Below are 23881 nucleotides of genomic sequence, written 5' to 3' on the forward strand. Positions count from 1 at the left end.
CCTGACTGGGTAATGTCTTAATGTGAAACAACGGTACTGAAGTCGGGCCGTTAAGTTCCTCGAATGATTAGTAAGCGAATCTGAAAGTCCTTTCCACAGAGGAATTCCACACATATGTGCACACTACTGATAGCTCTGCACATCTTCCAAAGGTGATTGTGTAAAAGGATCGCATTAGGTTGAATGGATGGGTTGAGATATTTTCATTGAAAGTAACATGGATTTAATTTCATTGCTTTGGCTTAACATCTCATAAGGGATAGTGAGTACAGAGGGTCCGATTCATCCCTCAAGGATGGAAACGCTGACTGTCTACACAGCTTACACTGGGGTCCTCCTCCCTAGATCAGGGGCCCAGAATGATGGCAAAATTCTTGTTAGAAACTGGGAGTTTGTCTAGACTTCGAGCTCTCAGAATTCAGTACTCACTACCTTTGGGATAGAAATTATTATTATTTTTTAAAAAATTCAACATATATGTCTCTAAATTATTCCCTTACTGGGTCATCTGGAAGCCACTTGATTTCTTCTTAGTGGGGGAGACTGTTTTCCATTGAGGACTTTCCTATGAAGCCACAAAGTGAAGTACATTCAACAAGCAAACTTCTGAGTCAGGCAGGGAAATGCAGGTTTGGAGATCTTCTGAGCAATTCAGACTAAGCCAAGTTGTGCTGCTTCTATTTTTGCTGGAGGCTCTGCTATGGACTAGTTGTGTAACCGTGGTCAGGCTACCTTGATCTCTCTATGCCTTAGTTTCCCTATTTATAAAACAGGATAGTAAGAGCACCTACTTAAATATGGTAGGAAGCCTAAGTGAGTTATGTTGTGATGGACGGTCGTGCTCGGCACGTAATACTAATGACAGACACTAGGAGCTCCGCTTCCAGCTCCATTCATTAATTGTTTTTACTCAAGCTCCGTTTCTGTCCGTAGCTAGATTTTTCACTCTCCTGCTGTGAATACAGCACTGAGCAGATCATGTTAGGACATGAGCACCATTAGTTGGAGACACGGGTAAACCTGGAAGTTATTGTATTTGGATTTTGCCTCCAACTCAAATAGGAGAGTGAATTGGTTTGCTCAGGTCTGATTGCTAAGGATGGCAGTGAACGCACCTCTGGTCCCTTGAGAGCAGGAAGTTGCTCCTTGCTCATCTTTCCATCCCTCACCCTCCCTTGCTCAGTGCCGTGCTTTATTGCTCTTTTCCAAGAAATGTGTCTTGTGTGGGTTAGCCTGTGCTCACCAGCTTCCAATGAAAGCTGGGCTTGCCCCTTACCTGCATTTCAAACACTTGTTTTGGGGAGAGAAGTTTTTGTTCTTCGTTTTCTCGGACAAAAACCTCTCAGTCACTTCCTATGAATTACTCACGTGTCCTTGATCGGGAGCTTAAATCAAACATTTTACCTCTTTCAGCGTGTGGAGGGCACAAGTGTTGGGGGTTCGGGGGTGCGGGGAGTTGTCTGGTGTGTTGGGTGATGAGTCAAAGGCTCCAGACGGAAGGTCAATGAAGAACAAACCAGGCAACTGAAGTCTGCTCGCAAAGTTTTCTTATTAAATCCTTGTGAATGTGACTGTCCCTTTGTTCTCCTCCGAAGTCTGCAGTGCAATGAGTTCGCTTATTACTGGTGTGCTTATGACATGTATCTTTTTCCAGACTTGCCCTTGACTTCTTAAAATTCATTCTTGATTTGTTGATTTCTTCCTTTTGGTAAAAGACCTCAAAGTTTGGCGTACAGATCCTGGCTCCATCTTCGACCTTGATCCTCTGGAAGACAATATTCAGTCTAGAAGTCTCCATATGCTCTCTGGTACTGCTTACATTTTGAGTTGCTCCCCATTTATGTGGTTTTGTCCTGAGAGTGAAGCTACTCTGAGCGGTAGAGGCTCATGGTACCAACTGTGTGATGTAAATTTAAAAGTTGAGGTTTTGAAAAACAAACAAACAAACAAAAATGCTATGCTGCTTTAAAATACCATTAATCATTTATGAAAACAGACTTTGCAAAAGGGCTTTTTAATATATCTTAGACTCCTTTGTTCTAGATTCACTTAGAAAGGTGTCCAGAGATTCCTGATGTCTGCTTTTCATTAGTGAACGTGATTTTATAGGTTTTCTGGGCTTTCAAATGCAGTTATTCGGACTGCACTAAAGTGCTGAGACATAGAGGGTTTGTTTCATGGAAAACAGTATTCCAACATTTTAAAGGTAGATGTTAAGATTTATATATAAAACAGTGGGGAGGTTTTCTATACAGCATCATGAACGTGTTAAAAAATAGACTTTTAGGTACACTTCAAATGTATCTCTGAGTGTTTGTTTAGTGCAAAATTTATAGTGTATAGATATGCAAGTTTATTTGACTTTTAATTTAGACCTTGTGTTTCTAATTAAAAGCAAAACCTGAATGGTTTGGCTCTTTGGGTACAGTGATAGCATGGTTTGACATTTCAGACTTTCAGATAGTGTTTAACAAACTGAAGCTTTGACAGTTATGCAATTATTTTAAACAATATAAATAGATGTATCATATCCTTTGGGTCTGACTCTCTCCCCTGATTTAAACTCTACATTTAATTACTGACGTTAATGAAATTGAAAGCCCAAGGCAATGTAGGGACTCTAATACTTTTGTAGTCAGTTTGATCCACGTAATCAGCCAAATTGTCATTAAATTTTCTGAAGATAAAGAAAAGGCAACAAATGCTGTATGCTTGGGGATTCTTGAAAATGATTATGTCTAACCAGACGTTATATTTGATAGAAATATTTTAGTTTGCCAGTGTTGTTCTTAGTTCTTGTCAATTTCCCATCCCCCATTTCTCCTTTAAAATCTAGACTTACAATGAGTATAAATGATTGTTCAACATTTCTACATTTGAAACTACAGAATGCTGAAGTTTGGTAGTAGGCGACTAGAACTTATAATAGTTGAGCTTGGGATTTTATTTAGTAAGACATGGGTTTTCTTCCTTGTTTAACTTTTATTTTTTCTTTCTTTTCTTTTCCTTTCTTTTTTTTTTTTTTTTTTTTTGTTCTTCAAGTCACTTAACCACAAATCTGAATATTTTCCCTCCACTATAGAAAAGGCGAATCACTATAGGAGACACCGTTCCCGATCTCACTCGAGCAGTACTTTTGGTACAGGTCTCGGAGATGACAAATCAGAAATATCTGAGATTTACCCTAGCTTTTCGTGCTGCAGTGAGGGAACCAGACCGTCGGATGAAGGAGGTAGCAAGCATTACCCAGTCTCAGAGAATAATCATTCATTTTTGTAAACATGTCCCAAGTGCGTCTAACGTTCTTCACCTTTGCACCGACACGTAGCCTGGGTGTATTCGAAAATTTTAAATTATGTTTAGAAAGTTTGAGTCCTTTGCTTTTAAACTACTAATTTGCATTTCTGCATGTTTGTTTTTCCTGTCTCACTTCATTGTTTTCACTGCCAGTGGATCTTTAATGACCACAGGGGCGTGGGAGCTGCCACGTGAGTCTGTTTCACCGTTGGACGTGGTAGACGTACGTGGCGCGAGGGGACACTAGAGTTCTGTGGCTTTTGTATCTGGTTATACAAAATTGTACAGTTATATTTGAGCGGCTTAGAGGGGTTGCTCCGAATCTGTGTGCATTGCAGTATTGCTACACATTTGCAGACGAGCTAGATCTTGCCTAAAACAAATTGGATGTGATACTTGAGATATGGGATTTTTTTTTTTTTAAGTGGAAAACACTATTGATTGTTAATAATCTTCCCTATATTTCCTGTAGTCATCCTCTCTTCTGTTTTCTGCATCCAAGCTGGTGGATTAGGTCTAGACCTTTTAGTTGAAATTGTTTGGGATGTTAAACTAATCCTGCGGATAAAGGTCTTATTGACGTTTAAGACTACAGTGCGGCCACATTTTAGCGCTACGGGCAGTGGGGTGAGGGGCCAGAAATGTGTAAGAACTACTGGAATCCTGAATTTCCTTTTCAAACCGCAGAGGTCAGAGCGCTGAAATCAATCCCTAAGGCAGGCAGTTTTGATGGTGAGCAACTTCACATGGGGGGTTGGGGGATGGGGAAAAAGTAAAGTGACTGAAGACCAGATGAGACCATGAGCACTCTTGCAGTTGTGTGATTGTTTTTTCCATTTGTTCGAATAAAGCACTCAGGAAGGGAAAAGCAGTTACATCCTGTACATCTTAAATTATGCGTTGAGGCTGGCCTCAGCTCTGTAGAAAGGTGTTTTTTTTTTTTTTTTCTTTTTTTCTTTGATGTTTCAGCTTTACTGAGGTACTGTCAGATATCTGAAGTGTCCACCGGGATGATCTGATGTATGAGCACGTTGGGAAGGGACTCCTCACCCCGCCTCCCGTCTAGTAATTAGCACATCCATCCCTCACATAGTTCTCTTTCATTTGGGTGCGAGAGAACATTCACGTTCTACTCTCCTAGCAAACTTCAACTAGACAATACAGTGTTGGGTGTTGTCAACCATCGTGGCCATGTTAGACGTGAGAGCCTCAGAGCTTATTCATTTACAGCCCATAGTTTGCACCCCTTTCTAACTTCTCCGTGTTCCCCACCCCCAGCCCGACAGCCACTTTTCTACTCTTTCTATGAGTTTGCTTTGTTTTTTTTTTTCTTTTTAAGATCCCACCTTACTAGAAAGTTTTAAATGATCTCCTTTCTCTATGGTTCTAGTGAAGAATTTGTCAATTGGTTTTGCTCTCTTAGAGATAAGATAGACGTGGGTGATCTCCCCTTTCTGTGACTGCTTCTCTAGCAGAGGGTTCAGTGACTTCGTGAGTATTTTGATTTTGGATTTGCGGTTCTTGATTTCTCCCTTCAGGGTCCTCTGTGGTTCTGGAGGTACAGAATAATGTTGGCGCTCGATGAGATGAACAAAACCCAAAGCCAATACAAGAATACATTTCGAGCCATCTTAGTCAACATCGCTCAGTCCAGCATTTTGGAGTTGATGCAATGTGCCTTAGAGACTTGGCTTCAGCAATGACCCTTCCCCTTCGTCTCTGTACATCCAACACAGCCTTCATTCGTTTATTCACCAAATATTTATTGAGTGTTCTTTGTACACCAGCCAAGAGCCGGGATCTGGCGATGCATATAGCAGTGAGCAAAAGAGAGGCACACCTGGTCTAAGGGGCTTAGACTTTGGTGGGGGACCCTGACATTAAACAGATACTGACCCAACCAACATATAATGAAGAACGGAGTAGGTGCTGAGGGGAGAGCATGGGGGCTACTAGATGTATGACAGGGGAATTCCATATGGCCTTGATGTCAGGGAAGCCTTCCTAGGGAAGGAAGATTTGAGCCGAAATGCCAATGCTCAATGACGTTAACTAGGCCAACGGGGCTTTGGGAGAAGAATGCCTTTGAGAGAGAGAACAGAATACTGAGACGGTGTATCCGTGAGATGTTGAAATGGAGGTGTCAAGTAGGCGGTCTGAGTTCAGACGGAAGGTGACACTGGAGACATCTGTGGGAGGTCCGGGATGAACCTGTGTAGAGAAGGAGAATTCAGACCCCCTCCCCCAGATGTATCCAGTCCCTCAGCACCTGTGGACTCTCTCCATTCTCCACCTCCAGGGGTACACTGTGAAAACCTGCTGCGGTTGGGTTATCCCTTCTTTCCACAACTTCTTTTTTTCTAATCATTTCTAGCAAAGGGACCCTATACTATGCCAAACTGAATGAGAAAATGTCTCCATTGAAAGACAGTATACATAAATATTCTTACAATTATACCAGAATGTAAGAGTAACACATGGTTAATAGGGAATAATTACATTTTTTGAAATGGAGGAATTTCAGACTCCATGGAAGGTGGTGGTGGGGGGCAGTGACGGGGGGGTAGATTTCTGGCAGGAAGGGGAGTCTCAGGAGCTTATATAATGTCTTACAAAATGCCTTTAAAATGTTTTGTCATTCTCAGCCCCCTGTCATGGGGCCAAGATGCTCTGCTCTTAGTGACATTCCCTATTTTGGAAAATAGATATTGAGATATAAAGCAAAAGTAAAGATGTGCCAGTAAGTGTTAAAACACACATCCAGGTGATGGTGTACCCACAAGATATCTGCATTAATTCAAAAAGATTTTGAACTACATGGGAATATGCTCCTAATTCCATTTATTTTAAGGGAAGCAAGGCACATTCTATCAAATGGCACCTTCTGTCTGTATTCAGATGATTAGTGACATACCAAACCTAATATGTTTAGAACAATACCCTCCCCCACTCCGCCTAGCAACCTGCTCTTTCTCAGGATCCCAGTTTGCTAAGTGGCAACTGCAGCTGTCCAGGTACTGAGGTCAAACCCTGTGGAGTCATCCTCGGCTCCTCTCCTTTACTCACACCTGCTTCCAACCATCAGCAAATCTTGTCAGCTCTACCAGGAAAAATGCATCCAGAATCCGAGTGCTTGGGACCCCCTCTGCCTCAGATCATCACAGTAGCCTCTGGATTGGTTTCCAGCTTCTGCTCTGGCCATCCCACGCCGCCAACCCTCTGCCTTGCTCTGTTCTCCAGCTGGCAGCCAGAAGGAGCTTTCTGGAACATAAGTCTGATCATGTCATTCTTCCGCTACCATTTCATTCTGAATATAACCCAGATCCTCACCATTGCCTACGAGGCCCTCAGCTGCTCTGGGCCCTGGCTGATATCCTAAGCTTATTCCCTCCCATTTTCCATCCACCTCTGCTGTCCTGTCTCCCTGCTTTACTCAAACCTTCCAAGCAAGCTCCCACTCGGGGCCTTTGCAATTAACGACTTTCCTGCCTGGAACATTCCCTCTCATCCCCGTATTTGTTTTTGTCTAGTCGCACTTTTTTCCATGATTCTGCTCAGATGTCACTTTGTCAAAGGGACCCTCTCTATTCACCAGAGATAAAATAGCACCCTTTCCTTTCCTGTCTGGCCCTTTACCCTCCTTTTCCCCCCCTCCATTAGCACGTGACACCTCCTGAGATATTAGATATTTATTTGTTTATTTGCTCGTCTGTCTTGGCCTCGCTAGAATAGAAGCCCTATAAGAGCAGAGAATTGGCTCTTTCGTTCACCACTCTGTCTCCAGCTCTTAGAATAAATGCTCAGCAAGTATTTGGTGAATACATGAAATGGCCAAATTAATATTTTCTTCTCATTCTTTTTTTTTAAATTAATCTGATCAACTTATAGCATGGTATTAGTTTCAGGTGTACAACAAACTCATATTTTAAAAACTAAAACTGCATCTATAAATATATATAGTATAATTATCTTTTAAAATACAAGTCTGTTGTGGAAGGCTTTTAAGGAAATTCTTCCATTTTCATTTGGATGATGTTTTGATATGTTTCAAGAACATTAAAGCATAGCTGTAAAAAAAAACCTAAAATGGAAACATTCCCAGGGTTTTGTTTTGTTTTCCTGATGGGAAAGGGAAGGAGTAGTATCCATGACTTTTCGGTTACTTTGAAATGTAGGGTCCCCTTTGAAATGTGCGCTATGCTGGGCCCTGGTAAGGAGGTGCTGATTGGCTCCATAGAAGGAAGAGGCTTTTATGGTCTTGATGGCGATTTGATGAAAACCTTTAGTGTCTCGAGTAAATCATATGTATTGGTTTAAATACCATTCTAGAAACTGAAAAGAATTTTAAAACAGTACTTAAGATGAGGAAAAAAGAAAATGTAAGTATTTAGAAATGCCATTTTTTCTCCAGATTTTGTTGATTTTTTAAAAGACCTAGATTAGGATTTTCTATGATGAAATGTGCTGAGTCCCAGAGAGAGGCCCTTTACTAGTGGGTTCTCTCCCTGCCATGGAGGGGCTGTGTGCGGCCATGCCGCGCTGCCGCGGACACGGCGCCGTGCCACGGGACAAGACTGTGGACTTCACCCTAGCTCCCGCTCACGTGGCCTGAGTTCTCTGGAGGCCATCTGATGTTATTAGGCACAGAATCCACATCTGTAACAAGATGGATATAACAAGAAGCTCTCTAAGAGATTTTACATTTTCCTGAGCTAAGTGCCATAAATTTAAATAAGCTCCCCTCCCCCTTACTTTTCTACGCATGAGAACGTATTTCTGTTCTAAAGGTGATCCGTTGTACTTTGTGAATTAAGTGGCCGGGCAGTTAGGAGAATTATAGTTTTAGGGTCCTTCCTATGAGTCAGAGGAAATTCTGATTGTTGGGACAAAAGGTTAAACGATTGACTCCTTTCCTTGAGGCAAAAATACCATGTTTTCGTCGTTCACATTTGGTTTTCATGAACATTAGCATAGAGCCCTTCTCCTTTAAGTTAGTTTGTATCATTGTTATGTGTTTCTTATGATATTTTCTCCTTTGCTTTGATTGCAGAATATTTTCATTTTCTTATGTGATTATTTTGGGCTTTCTTACTTTGCAGTCTACGTTCCAAAGTATTCAGTTCCCAGAGGATTTTCATTGTACATCTCTACTGTGTAACTTTGATTCAATAAAGGAGGCTTTTATTTAAACTTGATCTAATTTTGTTTTGATTCTTGAATAGTGTTATTTGAAATTATCTTTACTGCCTTTTGGTATCAGATGAGGTTAACTTATTTTCATTTGATACACAGTTGCGTGACTGGCAATACTCCTGACGGTCCTTGCTTATTTCACTGCGAGGTTTTCTTTGATCTTTGTGTTTGTCTTCAGTTCACAACCTGCCACATCTATTTGCCTTCTGGTACTACTTTGTATTTCTTCGGTTGCCCCGAACTCACAGTGGGCTGTGTTGCTAGTATTTTTATGTGTTTGCAATCTTGCCCGGTGTTTACCCTTCTCCGTTTGAACTGCCTTTCCATCTGGCTTCGGGTATTTTGTGTTTTCTGATTTCCTCTGGAGCGTATGGGGGAATAGGAGGGCGACAGGGAAGGAAAAGTGGATGCACTTTTTAAAATAGACATTTGCGGTTTTCCAACCTTGTGAAGTTTTCCATTTTGTTGTGAAGGAATCTGATTGGAATGACCTCGTCCTGCCTTCACCGATGGAAAACGAGCTTCTGAATTCGGTGACCGTGCCAGCTGGGCTGTGCCTGTAGCATTCCAGCCCATGCACTGTGTCCTCAAAGGAGGTTAGGTTGCAAGAGATGCTCCATTACATCCTGGAACTCTCAGTAGAATGTCTGGAAGTGGACCAAGACAGTAGTGCGCCAATGAGGGAGCCAAGTGCCCGAAAGCCATGGGTGTTTTAAAGGCACCCATAAATCCATCTGTTCATTCACCAGACATTTATCTCCCCTGTGTGTGAGATGCTAGAAACAGAGAAAATAAAGATCTACTTATTGTCCTTGAAGAGCTCACATTCTGGCGAGAGAGCGGATGCATTAACCCATGGTGCTCAGGAAGGCACTGGGATGGAGTGACACATGGAGTTAGAGTTAGCCAGGTCGGGAAATGGGAAAGGAGTGTTTTTGGCAGAAAAGCAGCATGTGACAGAACACAGCACATTGGAAAGTTCTGGCACATCGTAAGCCCAGGGGCTGTGTGTCTGGGAAAGGGACTGAAGACCAGACCAGAGTGTGGGGGAGCCGAGCCATAGTCTCTGCAGAGACAGGGACAACCGAATATCCTTTCTGGGCACTCTGCTTGGGCTCTGTCCTGCAGGACATATAGAGTCTATGTAGAAGTCCGGTTCCCGAGACTGGTAGGTAATTGAATCCGATTTGGAAGTTTGATCCGCTCTGGGAGCTTGTCTAAGGATCTAGTCTGCATTGGATGCTTGAGATTCTGCCAAGAGAACTGACTCCTTGGGTATCATGTGACCAGAAGGCCTTCTGAGCAGTCTTGTAGAGGAAACACGGTGGAGAGATAGCGTAGTGGGTTTTTATTTCAAACGTCACAATGTCTCTTATGGTTGACATTCATCACTGATGCGGAAGAGCAGAAACACCGAAATCATAGCACCTTCCTACTCTCATGATTTCCAGACTCCAGACAAAATGGCCCACTGCTGGATGTTGGATAGGATCTCAAATCTTACATCTGGAACCAGTGTCTTATTTCCTGTCTTCCCAAAAAACCAAACATCTGTTCTTGTCTTTGTTCACCATTGGAGCTGATAACACAATCATTCAGAGCAATATGCCAGCCCAACTGGGGACATCCTTATCGCATTTCTTCCTCTCACGCTTCACATTCAAGCCATCTGTAAGCTGTTGGCCCTGTTCACTACGGATCTGTCCCAAATCCAGCCATTCCTCACCAGTTCCAGTCCCATCTCTTTGAGAGCTCAGAAATAGGCTCCTGGTCTTTGTCATTCCATTCTTGACCTCTTTGATCGGGCCTTTGCCCAGCTGCCAGTGATCCTTTAAAAACCTGCATCAGATCTCATCACACCCTTGCTCAAAATTCTCCAATGGTTCCAATCACACTTCAGCTAAGAGCAAAGATCCACAGGCTACAAGGTGTTACATGGTCTGGCACTTGGTCATGTCTCTGGTTTCATCTTCTACCAGACTGTCTGCTGCAGCCACACGGACCTCCTGGCTGTTTCTGCACGTTAGGCCTGCTCTCACCGGGGGCTCTTTGCCTGCAACACTCACCGGTGCTTTGTGTCTTGCCTCCCTTTCTTCAGGTCTCTGATTAAATCTCACCTAATCAGAAATGCTTTCCTTGACCTCTCTACCCACATACACCCATAACTACCTATCTCCTTACCCCGCTTTATTTTTCTCTATAACCCTTTTTTTAAGGTTTATTGAAGCATAGCTGACATACAAAATTTGCCCATAGTTAATGTCTAAATTTTGATAAGTTTGGACATATGCATATACCCATCATACCATCCCCACAAGGAAGGTACTAACCATATGCACCACCTCTAAAACTTTCCTTTTGTGTGTGTGGGTGTTTGGTTTGTGTGTGTGTGTGAATGTGTGTGTATGTGAGTGATAAGAACATTTAACATGAGAGCTATCCTCTTAACATCTTTTATAGTACATGATACAGTATTATTAACCATAGGTATTATTTTTATAGCAGACCTCTAGAACTCATTCATTTTGCATAATTGAAACTTTATACCCATTGAACAACAATTTCCCATTTTCCCCTCCCTCTGCCCTTGGCTACTGCCATTATGTTCTCTGCTCTATGAGTCTGACTATTTTAGACACCTCATATTAGTAGAGTCATGTAGTATTTGTCCTTCTATCTTTGGCTTATTTCATTTAGTATAATGCCCTCTAGGTTCATCCTTTTGTCACAAAGGGTAGGATTTCTTTCTTTTTTTAAGGCTGAATAATATTCCATTGTATGTATATATCATTTTCTTTATCCATTCATTTGTTAGTGGCTGTTTGGGCTGTAGTCATGTCTTGGCTCTCATGAATCATGCTGCAGTGAACAAGGAGCCACAGATACCTCTTTGAGATCAGGGAAATGCAGATCAAAATCACAGTGAGATAGGACCTCTTATCTGTTAGGCTGGCTATTATCCAAAAAAACTAAAAAAACCAGAAAAGATAAATGTTGGCAAGAATGTGGAGAAATTGGACCCTACACACTGTTGGTGGGAATGTAGAATGGTGCAGCCACAATGGAAAACAGTATAGAGGTTCCTCAAAAAATTAAAAATAGAATTGTGATATAATCCAACAATTCCGCTTCTGGGTATACATCTATCACTCTTTCCACTACCTGATATTTCATTATGTATTAATTAATTATGTCTCCTCCAGAATATAAACTCTATTAGAGCAGACTCTTTCTGCCTGCTTTGTCCTGAATTCTATAACTAGTATCTAGAACAGTACCTATAAGACACTTACTAAATATAATTGATACATAAATATTTTCAAATTAAAATTTGATCTGAAATAAAAGACATAGCTTTGCTACATGGGCTAAATCACCAAAACTTGGTATTAATCTTTATTAAGTCTACTTGGAGCCAATTTGGTTGAGGGTAACAGTGCAAAAATAACCCTTATTATAGTTTCTAAAAAAGCAGGATGTAAGATCTATCATTGAAACATAACATGGTAACCTATGTCTATTACAAAGCCTGAGTCAGCCAGTAACCTTTCATAACCAAGAAATCAGTGAAATATTTCTACATTAACACCTCTGTTCTCATACAAATACTTCTCATTTCAGTGTTTTATTTCATTTGTGACAACTGCCCTTAGTATGGACTTAGTAAAGTGAAAGTCCCCATTGGAATTCTGAAATTCATACCTTGTATGGCTTCTGTCTCAGTGGACTCTAGTTAATCGTTTGATCATGAACTCCACGGTGGCAGAGAATGAACGTGCCAGTTAGCTGTCCTTTTAGTACCTAGCGCAGGACCGGGAATACTCCACGAAGAAATGGTGAATGGAAGGAGACAAAATGCAAGGACAAGTCATCTCTTTCCTAGACACAGTGAAGACCACAAAATGCACCCTTAATTCCTAAGGATAATAGCCATCATTAAAATTGCAATTTGCCATTAAATCGAGAACAGAAATGTCAAATGCAGGCACAATAATAAACTCAGTATATTTTGAAAGTGATGGATGTACTTCCAACCAGCAGTGTTTCAAAATCTCCTTTAATATGAACAGTGTCCTTAAAGTCACAATCCTTTGCTCAGTATCTGCCTGAATTTTTCTGTTGATTCTCTCTGCCCATTGAGGATTTATGTTTTATGATTTACAGATGGCATTCTGCCCCCAATTAAGTGTTACTTGTTTTTAATGGTGAGCGTGGTTTTAAAAGTGGATAACCGGAACGACCAACTAGGAAATGCGCTAGGAAATGCACTAGACCGGAACTAGGAAATGCACTCCTGATTTTGAACTCTTTGCCTTCATTTAATCTAAATGCGCCAGTATTGCTCTTGGAGCCACTACTTCAGTTTTCTGGTTCCTGCTCAGCAACCCCAACCCTCTGGAACACTCCAGATCCTTCCTAGCCTGACTTCTGCAAACAAAATACCTTCAATAAGAACCTTCAGTTGTACTATTTCCCTACTGTATTTCAGTGTTCTTTCCAATCTGAATTCGAGAGGGGTGCAATATCCATCAAAAAATGATGGTTTAGGTGTCTACATTGAAGAGTAGGAATATTTAAAGAATTGATGACTGAGATACTTCCGAGATAAATTTCTGTGATGAAACTAGTCTATAGGAAAATAAACCAGTCTTTTAAATGTAAGATCCTGTTGTTGCCGATTACATGGTCATATTTCGCCATTGAGCTTGTGCCTATAAAAAAGCTTATAAGAAAGCACACCCTGCATGCACACTGTTAGAAACTTTCAGTTAGTTCTGTTGCACCCCAAGAAAAAGGTTCAGGATTCTGATTGAACTTGAAGTCCTTAGAGAAACTCATATTCCTGGTATCATTAGACTGGGAATGAAAGAAACGTCATGAGTTTCCTTTTCTGAGTGTGAAGTTGGGAACAGGATCAAATACTAATGAATAGCACTTGTTCAAGATGCACATGTGTCTTTCATTGATTTGCCAAAATTAAATCAAAGGGTTCCATATGTGTATGAAGGAGAAACATCTGACACTTAAAGTAGCAAACAATAAAACATTAAAAATATATTTCCTGTGAAGCCGAGCTGATTGGGGAAAAGAGAAGGTTTGATCACCGAGAAGGAGATAGATGTGGCTACGGCATATGTGTCGAAGGGGCAAACTTGGGAAGAGCTTTGTAAACGGTAAAGTGATGCACACGGAGAGGGAGAGAGTAGGTTTTCCATATTGTTGAACATTAGTCGTGAAAATGGAAATATTTGTTTTTGGTTTGTATGGATCAAATTTGATGTCCAAATTGGGTAATAGACTGACGTATTTATGTATCTGTCTTAGATATAAAACAGTCATAATGTTACCTTTGTAATCATGAATTTTCTTGCTCTCCCCCACTTCCTGTTTCATCCAGGTGCCCCACATCCTCCCGCCCCAAGCCCCAGGCTAGGAGGTCATGGGGATTGGATCCTGACTTTTACAGGAACTACTTAAAATTTCCATGGGCTGCCGAAGCTGGGTGCTGTATTGAGTTTCTGCGTTTTGTTTGGTCATTATCGTGTTGCCCCAGCTCATTGCCGTGTGGTTCTTCTCTGATGGCCAGATCCCCTACTCCTTAGTCCCTGATCCTGTTCCAAAAATATTCCTGATCCGCCCATGCCACATTCTTCAGACATTCTGGTTTTTGATCTTTATTGTACACCATATACCCGACCCATGTGTACTGAACTCATTTCTTAGCCTGTCGGACTCGTACCTGGATCCTGTCTACATGTCTTTAACACTCTGTGTCTTTGATTCCAATGTCCTGTTGCTCATCTCCCTACCTGACTGTGACTCTTACACCTGCCTATTTCTTCAGCCCCAGCCACTCAACTTAAACTGAAGCTTGGGCTCTAGAAGACCCAAACAATCCTTTATATTTATTTTCCCACATTTCCCTATCTTCAGATCACATCAGGGACACGTTGGTTCCGTTTCATATATGTCTTTTGGTTGAAAACGTATACTTGCTCATTCAGAAGTGTTATCATTATTGAGATGTGTCTATATATGATATTTAGTGTGGCTTGTCACTAAAGGCATCTAACATAAAACTGTGTTTGGGAACTACTTGTAGTTTGGTCATATTTCCCAAGAGTCAGTATTTGAATTGATTACTGCAAGAATAAACCAAATGCATAGTCTGTTTATAAGTATTTAAAAATATGTTGTGAAAAATGATGTTACATGTATTTATCCCATAAGTATTCATAAAATATCCTCTACAATGGATAATGAGACTTTCTTTCATTGTACTTGAATGATGAATTTTTCTCCATGAGATTGACTTACACAATATCGGTGGTAGTGTTCACTAAGGAATATTGTGATTTGCTATGAGCTGACTTTTCAGTCATGGCATAATTTGCGTCCGAAAGCTGGATTCTGCGTTACGATTTTCCTAAATGGAAACATTTATCCCCATGTCCCTGCTATCCTTAATTCTTTATTGCTTTCATCTTATCAAAGACCTGCCCCAGATTATGTCCTTCTTGTCAGAAAACTACATCTCTCTCTCTCTAGATATATATCTATATATATAGATATATACCTATATATATCTATATATATAGATAGATAGATCTATATCTATCTATATATATATCTCCATACTGTGCGTTCTTTTATTTTCATTTTTGTTTTATTTTGAGAGATGGCATGCATGTGCGTGTGTAGACACAGACACATACCTCATTGATTTTGTGCCATGAGAACATTATTCAAGACTGTAATTTGGGGCAGGAATTATCTCCTTTTCCCTCAGTGACAATCCTGCTTATATCTTTGGCTTGTGTTACAGTTACAAGTTGGGGAGTTTATCCTGGATCAGATAGTTAAAAATGAGAAATAAATCTGAGAGAAAAATACACAAGTTGATATTTAAATCTAAATGTAAGAGTAAATTGGCTAGATTATTCTGAGGCAAAATAGCAGATATTCTTAACTCTAAATCACTCTAGTTCTGTTAAAACCACAGTATGTCTTGGTTCAGTTCTGCCAGAGAACATTCACAGACTTATTTTTTTCTAGAAAAAACCAGTTAGCTTTGAAATAAAAATGTACTGCTTTTCTGGGCTTGTGAAACTAAGTTTAACTGGCTGATCAGTTAAAAGATAACTAATTTTGTGTTCCTTTTTTCAATATTTAGGAACAGCAAAGCCCCAAAACAATATTTAAAAAATTCTTACTTGGGGGCAACTAAGCCAAATATATAAATGAAATGGTCAGATGTAACTCATATATGCATAGTTTTAAAAAGTACATTATCTAGTTAATAGGTGATTAGGAATCTTTAAATATTCAATTTATATTTGGCTAAAGCAACATTATAAATTCATTACTTAAATTTAGAGAAGAAATGCTTAAACAATCTTCTGGACTCAATTATGTTTGCAACTAAATTCTTAGCATGTCTGTAGAAGCTTGTCACTATTCTGATGCTGACTCGGGGAAGCAACGTTTTGCAGGCAGTGTCCTACAGAAGGATTTTGAAAATTGTCAGGTAGCACCATGATGGGGCTCTTCCTTGCTCAGCGGGAAAGTGGTTGAAGTCGTATTAGGAGATGTGGCTTGAACACAGACTTGGAACTATTCATACAGGATAAGGTGATGGAATGACAATTGCCCTGAGTAAAATAGGATACTATTGGTAAAGGGAAGAAGAAACAAAGATCACACACACACACACACACACACACACACACACACACACACCCCAGAACCTTATCAGATGCCAAAATGACCCTTAAAAGGAATCTGAAAGCCATTGCTTCAGAAACAATGCCATTCTCTGTGATGCGAGCTGGCTTTTCCAAAAGTGAATGCGTTATTCTCACTATAATTTCTTCCAGAGATGTTCTAGCGCGGCTCGTCAACCACATTCACCTGAACTTCCTGGGGCGTTTATACCCCCAAGTGTACCACAGAAAAGTCAGGGAGAGCGCGAGTCCCCTCTGTGAGCGGAACCCAGCTGCCCGGCACACTTCCCCATGCATGAAACCTCTTTTCTCTCGCCTTACCGTTCCCCTCGCTCCCGTCTGCCCCTGCTGCAGGAGTGAGTGGTCACCTGCGGGCTCTTGCAACGTCACATAAAAGCCTCAGTGCTAAAAGCTCCTCTCCTCTCCAGACCACAGGGCTGTCTTTCACATTTCTGATTTCACAATGCTTATTTGCACATTGATCTTATCCTGTCTTGTCATTTCTTCTATATCATTTTGGTCGGGATAGTCAAGCGTTTGGGTTCTAGAGTCAGGCCGTTGGCATTTAAACACTCCCTGCGTGTGGCTCTGATATTTTCTTTTACCAAGTTACTGAATCTCTGTAACCCTCAGATTCTCCATCTGTAAAATGGGCACTTTGCTGTCTGTAAAGTGGTGACGATTTCTCCAGTTAACACACGTGACACGCTACACACAGGGCCTGGCATGCTGTAAGTAGGGGACCAACCATGCCAATTGGCCTGAGACCAAGGGGTGCCCGGGGAGCAGAACTTTGCTGCAGCTGGGGGAGTCCTGAGCAAACCGAAGTCGTCCTCCTACTTGTAAGCATTTCATTTTTTCAAATTTTATTATATTCATATTTGCTATTCCTTGGGAAGCAGAGTCCTGTGGTGCATCTCTCCCCTGCTAGGTTTCACAGGGACGCATACCTAGGTGATGAAATATTTTCACATGTTTTGAATTTTCTTAAAGGAGGTCTGCAATACCTTCTAGTAATAGCATTTATCTAAGAATAGAAAATTTAAACAAAGATGGTATTAGGGTCTAGAGGGAGAAAATCGTTAGGAACCTAGCATTGGCTTGAGGGATAATTTTTGAATCTGTGAAGACATTGTTTTGGCTGCACACTCCCAAGCCCCCTTCCCCTTCCCTCTGAGATGGTAACCAGGTCCGGTTCTGGTCAGCCCCCAGGAAGCGGGCCGGCTTCCCTGGTTGCCCTCCCTGGGTGTGCCTCGCGATGCTTGCCTTACCATGAGCGCTGCATGTAGGCGGCTGAATTATTCTCCAGTGAGCTGCCTCTTATTGAGATTTCTTCCCACAATCCCTGGCTGCTTCTCGAGTCCAGGGTTAAATATTTGCCTCCACAGATACAAACAAGTCGTGGGGAAGATATGTGTTTTAGGCCATTCCTGCTGCTACAACAGAATACTGTAGACTGAAGAGCTGACAAACAACAGAGACTGATTTCTCCTGGTTCTGGAAGCTGGAAGTCTGAGATCAAGCTGCCAGCATGGTTGAGTCTGGTGAGGGGCCTCTTCCCAGATGGCAGACCACTGTCTCCTTGTGTCCCCACCTGATGGAAAGAGAGCGAGCTAGCTCTCTGGCCTCTCATGAGGGTACTAAGCCCCTTCATGAAGCTCCACTGTCATGACCTAATCACCACCCAAAGGCTACACCTCCCCAAACTATCAGCTTGGGGGTTTGGATTTCAGCCTATGAGTTTTGGGGGTGGGGAACACAAATATTCAGTCCATTTCAGAGGGGAGAGTGGGAATTTGGGAACAGCATCTATAGGGTCACATGAGCCCCTACATTTGTGTCGGGTTGGGGAGAAGGAAGCTGACAGTGGCTCCGTGGTTCTTCACCGTGGCTGCCCGTTCAATCACTGGGAAGCCTTCAAAGATAAGACACCAATGTTCAGTCCCTTCCTCTCCCACCCCAGAGACTCTGATTTAATTGGTCTGGGGGATCTGGGCATAACATGGCTTTAAAAGACCCCAGGTGAGTTCCAAATGCAGTCAGAGTGGAAACCCACCAAGTAACCAACTCTCCCACTCTCTCCGTTCCCTTTTCCTTCCCACAAGTTCTGACTGCCCCCCAAGCTAGAAATGTCACATATGAAATAGTAATGATGCTTTTATTTTTACATATGATTTCCAAAGTTTGAGCACTTGTTTTGTACGGCAGTGATGATTATGCGTGTCTCTAAAACTTGGTGGTTTCAACTCAATTGTAGATGATCTCATTTTTATGTTCAAGTCTGTTTATTCATACTTTATTATGCAGCAAGCCGGTTTCTTAGGCACTTGTCTCTTCACAGCTTATAATTAAAAACCAACAAACTAAAACCTGGAGGCAATCTGGCTTGTTTCTGTCTTCTGCAGTGAAGGAGAATTTTCTGTAGTGCCCAGAACTCTATCAGATTAAAAAAAAATCATCTTGCTGCTGGATTCGGCATAAATGTGGATTTAGCACTCACTTGGGGCTTGTGGAGAGAATCAGGTGCCATGAGGACTTGAGCCTCTGAATTGGAATACTTGACAGCACCCTAGAAAGCTATTTGAACAAAAAGGTCCACATCATGGGCCTATTTTATGACCAATCAGCTCAACCACCTTGCTCATGGCCTAGATGAGATCTAATAAGTGTTTAGCTCATTATTTAATATTTACTTCAAAACCAACAGTATCTTCATACTTTCTCATTTATAGTCATATCTTCATTCATTTTAGCAAGTCCACTGTGATTGTCCAAATCGAGATTCTTTGTCCTAAAAAAACAAACAAAAAAGCCCCCACAACTCATTAAGTTCCTTGACACACATGAGCTGATAAAATTGTCGTCAACTCTTAAGGAAATATGTGACAGTGTTGTCATTGCATCCTGTGCTCTTTATTGGAAAGCTTCTGATAGGTAATTTTTCCCTTATTCTGATTTTTTAAAAAGGAAAGCCTATGAGAAAAACCCCCAAATCATTTTCTCTGTTTTTGTTACATCTGGAGTTAGCGAATTGTTACCGACTGAATGCTTGTGTCTCTCCCAAATTTGCATGTCAAATTCCTATCCCCCAGGGTGATGGTATTAGGAGGTGTGGCCTTTGGGAGGGGACTGGGTCAAGAGGGTGGCTTTAGCGCCCTTATAAAAGAGATCCCAGAGAGCTCCCTCATCCCTGCCACCATTTAAGGACTCAGGAAAAGGAATCAGTGTGTCTATGAACCAGGAAATGGATCCTTGCCAGACACTGAATCCACCAGCATCCTGCTCTGGGACTTCCTAGTTTCTAGAAGAGCGAGAAATAATTTGTTGCCTAAGCCGCCCAGTCTGAAGTATTTTTTACACCAACCCTCATGGGCTAAGACAACAACAAGGCATTACTTTTATTTTTATTTTTGCATTTGGAGTTTGGCCATCTGCGATGACGCTATTGTCATTGGGAAGCTTTCAAAACCTCCACCTCATCTTTAAGGACCTCAGACCTTCCTCTTGGTGTCCCTGTGCAGAGACCATTGTTTCTGCTCCCTTCCTGTTTAATCTCCCAGCCTCTGTATTTTATTCTCTGAAGTGGGAATGAAACCTATTTTAGAGAGTTTTTCTGACAAGTACATGGCAACATGGGACACACGTGCACACCACGGACACTTCATAATTCTTCTCCTCTTTTACCTACTCCTCAGGTATCCCCCACAGCGGACTGGCTTCTTTTTGAGGATTTTCCCCTTTTGTGATTGTGGGTGCATATCTTTGGTTCATTTACTTTACTGTACCTGTTCACACATATTTCCTTATTTTTCCAGTTTTAGATTTATGGAGCCCCCCCAAAAATGTGTCTTCATTTTCACTTTCTGTTTTATGGTCTTTGTGTCTGCTTACTTCTCGATCTTGGTTTTATCTCCTTTCATTGTATGGAGAAGCATTAAATAGAAAATATTAGTATTGGCTATTCGTGGAAGAACACTAAAAGAGAGACTTTGGTTTTATAAATACTAGGGGACATTCTAAATAGAACCTGAAATCCTTAGAGCTTTAGTGAGCTTCCGGATCTCCGGTCAATAAATCTTACCAATGTGAAATGAAAATGGAGTCACACTTGTGTGTTTTGTTGTTGACTTAGGATAATGAAAGCTATTGTTTGTTTGTTTTAAATTTTTAAATTTTTTTTTGGAGAGAGAGAACGAGAGAGTGAATGCACACGAGCAGGGAGTAGGAAGGGCAGAGGGAGAGGAGAGAGAGAATCCCAGATAGGTTCCACACTCATTATGGAGCCCAGTGTGGGGTTCTATCTCATGACTATGACAAGATCATGACCTTAGCTGAAACTGAGAGTCAGACGCTTAACTGACTGAGCCACCCAGGTGCCCCCAAAGCCACTGTTTTATGGCTTTAATGCTATTGCAATAAAAAACTCTCAACCTCAGAGCTCTTGTATTGGAAGACCATCATGGAACCATCACCCATCTGTATCAGTGCTGGTGGAATCTGACCACTGTTTTAAAGAAGAGGGCACGATGTGTTTTTCTCTGATAAGTCCTTGTTCGTTGCAAAATTAGCTTAATGTCTTGCTTTTGCAAAACCTTTTGTGTTCCATATTTTCATGGAAGAAATGGCATACTCACATGGAATAGCTATCTTTCACCCAAATTCTTAATAAACCCAATTTCCAAAGCCATTGTTTTAAACTTCCTACTGCTTATTTTACCTACACTTCATAAAAAAGAAATCATGAAGCAAAACAATAAAAAAAGGCAATGTCTGCCTCTTTTTAAATTGGCATTTTCTTTTAGTAAGTTGATTCCTCTGGGCTCTTAGTTCTGTTTTTCATAGCTCTAATAGGAGTTTCCTAAAAACTCTTTTATTGTATAGGGTAATTACCAAAGTTTGATAGCCCTGAAGGAACGTAAATTAAGTAATGCAGCTGGAAAGAGAAATGGAAATAATCAATAAAGGCATGAGAAGAAACCATAAGAACGAGATAGATTTTATTTACCCCAAGATTCCTCCTTCTAAACCCTTCCCTGCTATCTCCAACCTACACAGATTTAGGGCGAATACATTACTTTCTTTTCCTGTCGTATTTGACGGTAGCTACAGGCTGTCTTTGAAGGTCAGATGGGAGCAGTTGAACAGGTGTGAATATACTTGGTTTCTAAAAGCCAAAATCAGAGAACGCTGTTCAACAACATTCTCAAATTGTCAGTCCTGGGATGATGACGTACAAACGATCAACACATCATGGCATATGAGAGAGCATGTTTAAAAATATTTTTCATCATCATCTTTTCCTGATAGTTCCCCCCCCCCAATATTTTAAGATGGCCATGCTTAACTCTGTGCATCAAAATGTGAGGGTCACAGTTTGATAATATCACAAAGCATTAAAAGTTAATTTTTAAAAATTTAATGTAGGTTTACGGCGTTTTAAAATTTAACCTTTAGAATTTGCAAATAGATTAAAATAGTAATTATTACAAGCAATGGCTTGTTTACATGGCTAAAAACCAGTGCAGCCCTGCCAGTGTGGGGTGTGTAATTGGAGTCCATGACTTACATATTTAACTGGAAATACCCTGAGTATTCAGAGCCAGTTCTTCAGCTGGGGAAAGGACAGATGTCTGGGGCCATTATTGCTCGAGGAGGACAATCGTTTTTGTCACCCGTCTCCTTTGATGCCTGCCATGCCTTGAACATAGTGGACAGTGATAGTTGTTAAGATTTATGGAGGCTTCCTAAGTGACAGGCGATGTCGTAAGCCCTGAGCACACATTAACTCACTCAGTCAATATTTGCCGAGAATTGAGGGAGGGAAGAAATGAATAGTCCATGCTTCCAACACACAGAAACGGCTCTGTTCCTCAGCCAATTAAGCGGGCTTAGATATTTTTAGGGATTTCATTATTTTTTCTTCGTGAGTGAATTTTGACAATATTTCTGACATCCATTAAATATTTAAATTGAGTTGGTAATGTTAAAAGTGCTATTTTCTGAAGTACTTGATATTTAATGCTTTAATAACTTGAGAATGTACCACAGTCCAAGTAAAGATCTTGGTGGTTTCTCTTTGCTGCCGCCTCTAGACATTAAATAAACACAATTCGTTAACAACATTACAATATGAATTAATTCAAGAACTTTTAAAAAATTCCCATTCAACCTAATATCACTATTATCTGGAGAACACATTAATGATGTGCAAATTTCTGATGATTAAACTGCTTTAAAGTTTGATGTTCTCACGTATCATTAGAATGAACATACCACTTATAAAATATTCATTATTCATAGTACCCAAGAATTATATCTTCTTTATTCTTTTATTATAAAAACTGTACTAAATAAATCAACCTAGATTAATTACATACCCAACCTGATTGAACAAAAACTGGCAACCTATTGTGGATTTTTATAGCAATTACATCATACAAGTTTTACTAATGTATCATATGCTTATTCAAAACCCAATGAAGGGTGTGCTACTACTGAAATCCTCTCATTCATAACCAGCTCCATGCTTCTGCTTTCAAGTACTTACATATACTTAGAAATACACACTCAAGGATACATGTACTGATTTTGTGGGGATTTTTATCCAGTTTCTGTGTTGGTTTCTCTAGAATTCAGTGTTCTTCAAAACAGGAACTGTGTCTTTTGATTGTCACAATTAGTGGCGAGAACAGCCCAAAATGAGTGAATGCTATTTTGATACTATTTTCTTTCTTCTTTTTTTTTTTAATGTAGAAGGATGTTTATGAAATTCTTTACATGGTTTGGTTTGCTAGGCTTCTGTAACATATTCAGATGACTTATTTAGTTTTGACTTATAGCCAAGATAAAATGGAGAATTTATATATTCGAAATAAAGGTTTCTTTTGGGGTATAGACTCATTCTTAACTGCTAAACAAACATATGTTTCTAACCATATGCTATATTTATCATTTTTGTAAAGGTGATATCCAGCTGTATGTCTTGAAATATTGAGAGCCTCTGTTGCATGGGTATTCTGTGAAAACATTTATACTCTGTCACTGGTTTGACTATCCAATACAGTTTTTAAAAATGTCTTATTTTTATTTTGGAAAATGTCTAAGGGGATTACATAGCTAAGTAAAAATGTGATTTTGTTCAAAGGCAATGGGAAAGTTTTGTATTGTACTTGTGTTGCTTGATCACATCCTCTGCAGTAGAGAAATACACATATTTCTAATATATTTTAACTGCATGTTAAACTGATTCCCTATGTATGTCCTGAATTGCTGAAATCAGTACTAACCTAGAGATCACTTACAACATCACTAGCCAGATTTCACATGACACTGACCATGGCGTCTTGTTTCCGAAGAGTGTAGCAGAGCGTGAAGTCCCTTGAGGGCTCGGGAGGGTATTTTGAGGCTTGCTTTGAGGAATCTGTGTGTGTATGTTCATGTACAGCCCCTGTTCTTCCTGGAGCCTACCAGCAAAGCCATTCCCAGGGCTACGGGTACATGCACCAGACCAGCCTCTCATCCATGAGGTCAATGCAGCACTCACCAAATCTAGTAAGTATCAGTTTGAAGTGTTTCCTCTTCCCTGCTCTTCCCGTTTTATCTCCAAAACAGAAATACATGTGGCATAGAGTTGCACTGAATAGTGTCCATTCTCACGTAAAGGTTAA

At 40.6% G+C, this 23881-nt stretch overlaps 1 protein-coding gene across 4 annotated transcripts in view; it reads left to right on the top strand.

The window, feature by feature from the left end:
- Window positions 1-23881, top strand: part of NEBL (nebulette) — a 336315-nt gene that overhangs the window by 305315 nt on the left and 7119 nt on the right. For 2 of the 4 annotated variants that reach the window (XM_087857637.1, XM_045787423.2), the window contains 3 exons: window positions 1716-1808; window positions 3083-3232; window positions 23659-23765. In XM_087857637.1, coding sequence (XP_087713763.1) covers window positions 1716-1808; window positions 3083-3232; window positions 23659-23765 — 350 coding nt within the window. The remainder of the gene's footprint in view (window positions 1-1715; window positions 1809-3082; window positions 3233-23658; window positions 23766-23881) is intronic. The other 2 variants (XM_045787422.2, XM_087857636.1) reach the window with 1 other exon arrangement.

Source organism: Ursus americanus, chromosome 31, assembly GCF_024610735.1.
Source record: "Ursus americanus isolate L20-20 chromosome 31, mUrsAme1.1.p, whole genome shotgun sequence".
Taxonomy (NCBI): Eukaryota; Metazoa; Chordata; class Mammalia; order Carnivora; family Ursidae; genus Ursus; species Ursus americanus.